This window comes from Temnothorax longispinosus, chromosome 1 (genome assembly GCF_030848805.1).
Source record: "Temnothorax longispinosus isolate EJ_2023e chromosome 1, Tlon_JGU_v1, whole genome shotgun sequence".
NCBI classification, from domain to species: Eukaryota; Metazoa; Arthropoda; class Insecta; order Hymenoptera; family Formicidae; genus Temnothorax; species Temnothorax longispinosus.
Window position 1 is genome coordinate 14944969 of NC_092358.1, and position 1906 is coordinate 14946874.

General features: G+C 50.6%; 1 protein-coding gene across 1 annotated transcript; it reads left to right on the forward strand.

The window, feature by feature from the left end:
- The first annotated feature begins 1219 nt into the window (after window positions 1-1219).
- LOC139808434 (uncharacterized) lies at window positions 1220-1621 on the forward strand. Its single transcript, XM_071770453.1, has one exon. It carries the CDS (start codon window positions 1220-1222, stop codon window positions 1619-1621), a length of 402 nt encoding a protein of 133 aa, XP_071626554.1.
- Window positions 1622-1906: the final 285 nt, after the last annotated feature.

Genomic DNA, 1906 nt, shown 5'->3' on the forward strand with positions numbered 1-1906 from the left:
TACTAACGGAGTTCGTCGCAGGATATCGCGAGAAAATAACGAAGCGCGGTCTATTACATACGAACGGAGTTCATCGCAGTGGATTAGAACATAACGAAGCGCGGTATATTACAAACGAACGGAACGCGGTTACAGATATCATTTACGAATATCGATCGACAGTGCCGGTGCACGGGGCGGCATACAGGAAATACTGAAACGCGGTATATGACATACGAACGGAACGCGGTTACAGATATCATATACGAATTATCGACAGTGCCGGTGTACTGAAATACTGAAACGCGGTATATGACATACGAACGGAACGCGGTTACAGATATCATATACGAATTATCGACAGTGCCGGTGTACTGAAATACTGAAACGCGGTATATGATATACGAACGGAAGTACAGTACTCCACGGTCGCGGCGCGGCACCGTGGTGCGGGTGCACCCGGTGCGGTATATCGATAACGTGGGCGGGAGCGCGATATGTACACCGGAGGATGGCGGAATCCCGGGGTTACGGTCGCGAGAACCCTCGCTACGAGGCCGAGCACGCTCGACCCCGCGATGCCGTGGCCGTCGGGGTAAGTGTGAGGAAGCTCGGCGATACTCTGAGAACCCTCAGTAGAGGACCAGAACTCTGGACCTCGTTTTGCGTGTCGCCCTAGGATTTGGAAAGTAGGCTTCGTCAGGAGTAGCGGAGAGCCGTGGCAGAGACAAAGTACAAAGTGTCTCTTCGTCGAGCGCGCCGGCTTTTTATACCGCTCGGCGCGGTGAGCTTGGCAGGAGGGAGGCCGATCGTCAGGCGATGGCGCGGTGGTGGGAGCGGCCCGATCCCGCGTGCTCGCTTCGGCGGGGATCGGCTCGCTTCGGCGCTCGTCGGCGTCGTGCGGGAAGGCACCGGTGCGGCGGATTTCCCGCGCACACGGTGCGTTTCAAACGATTAAAAAATTGTGGGCGCACCGCGCCCTGTCCTCGCCCGACGGAGGATCGGTCGGGCGGCCCCCGGCGGGTGGTGGCCGGGGACGATGCCTTGACGTAAGGGGCGCATCGTTACACAATCACTATTCGACCTATTCCGTAATGAAGGCATCGGTCGTCGAACGATTCAATCGCACGCTCAAGAACGACATGTGGAAAATGTTTACGCGCAATGGAAATTACAAATGGATCGACTCGCTGCCGGGTCTCGTATCGGATTACAACGCGCGAAAGCATGAACTATCGGCATGCGACCCATCGATGTTACCCCCGCGATTGCCGACAAGCTCTTAACAACGGTGTACAGCCACGTAAAGATCGCTGCTCCCGCGCGATTCAAAGTGGGCAATTCGGTACGCGTGACTAAATTCAAGACAATCTTCGAGAAAGGATACACGCCAAATTGGACCACGGAGGTGTTTAGAATCGTCAAAGTGCAAAAAACTAATCCTGTGACGTATCTGTTGGAAAATTCCTGCGGAAAACCCGTCGCCGGCGGCTTCTACGAATACGAGTTACATCGCGTTGCTAATCCCGACGTGTATCTCGTTGAAAAAGTTTTGCGCAAAAGAGGGGATGAGATTTATGTAAAGTGGTTAGGATTTGATAATTCACACAATTCATGGATACACAAGAATAATGTATTGTAAAAATTTATTACAATATAAAAACATACATATATACATATGAGTCATTTATTTTCCTAAATATCTAAATGTAATTACAATATATTTACAGCGGTATTTACAATATATTTACAATGGTATTTTATAATGTCCCCATGGCAGCGTTTCGGTAGAACCGGGTATAATGTATCGCTTATCGTCGTACGGACTTAGAGCTATTTTCGTTTCGGACACGGTGTATACCTCGTGTTTTTTGGATCTTATGCAAGCCTGTTGTCGTGTCATTTCAATTTCGTCGCGCAGACATCG

Coding starts and splice junctions, on each gene's coding strand:
- LOC139808434 (XM_071770453.1), top strand. CDS start 1,220: ATGCGACCCATCGATGTTACCCCCGCGATTGCCGACAAGCTCTTAACA.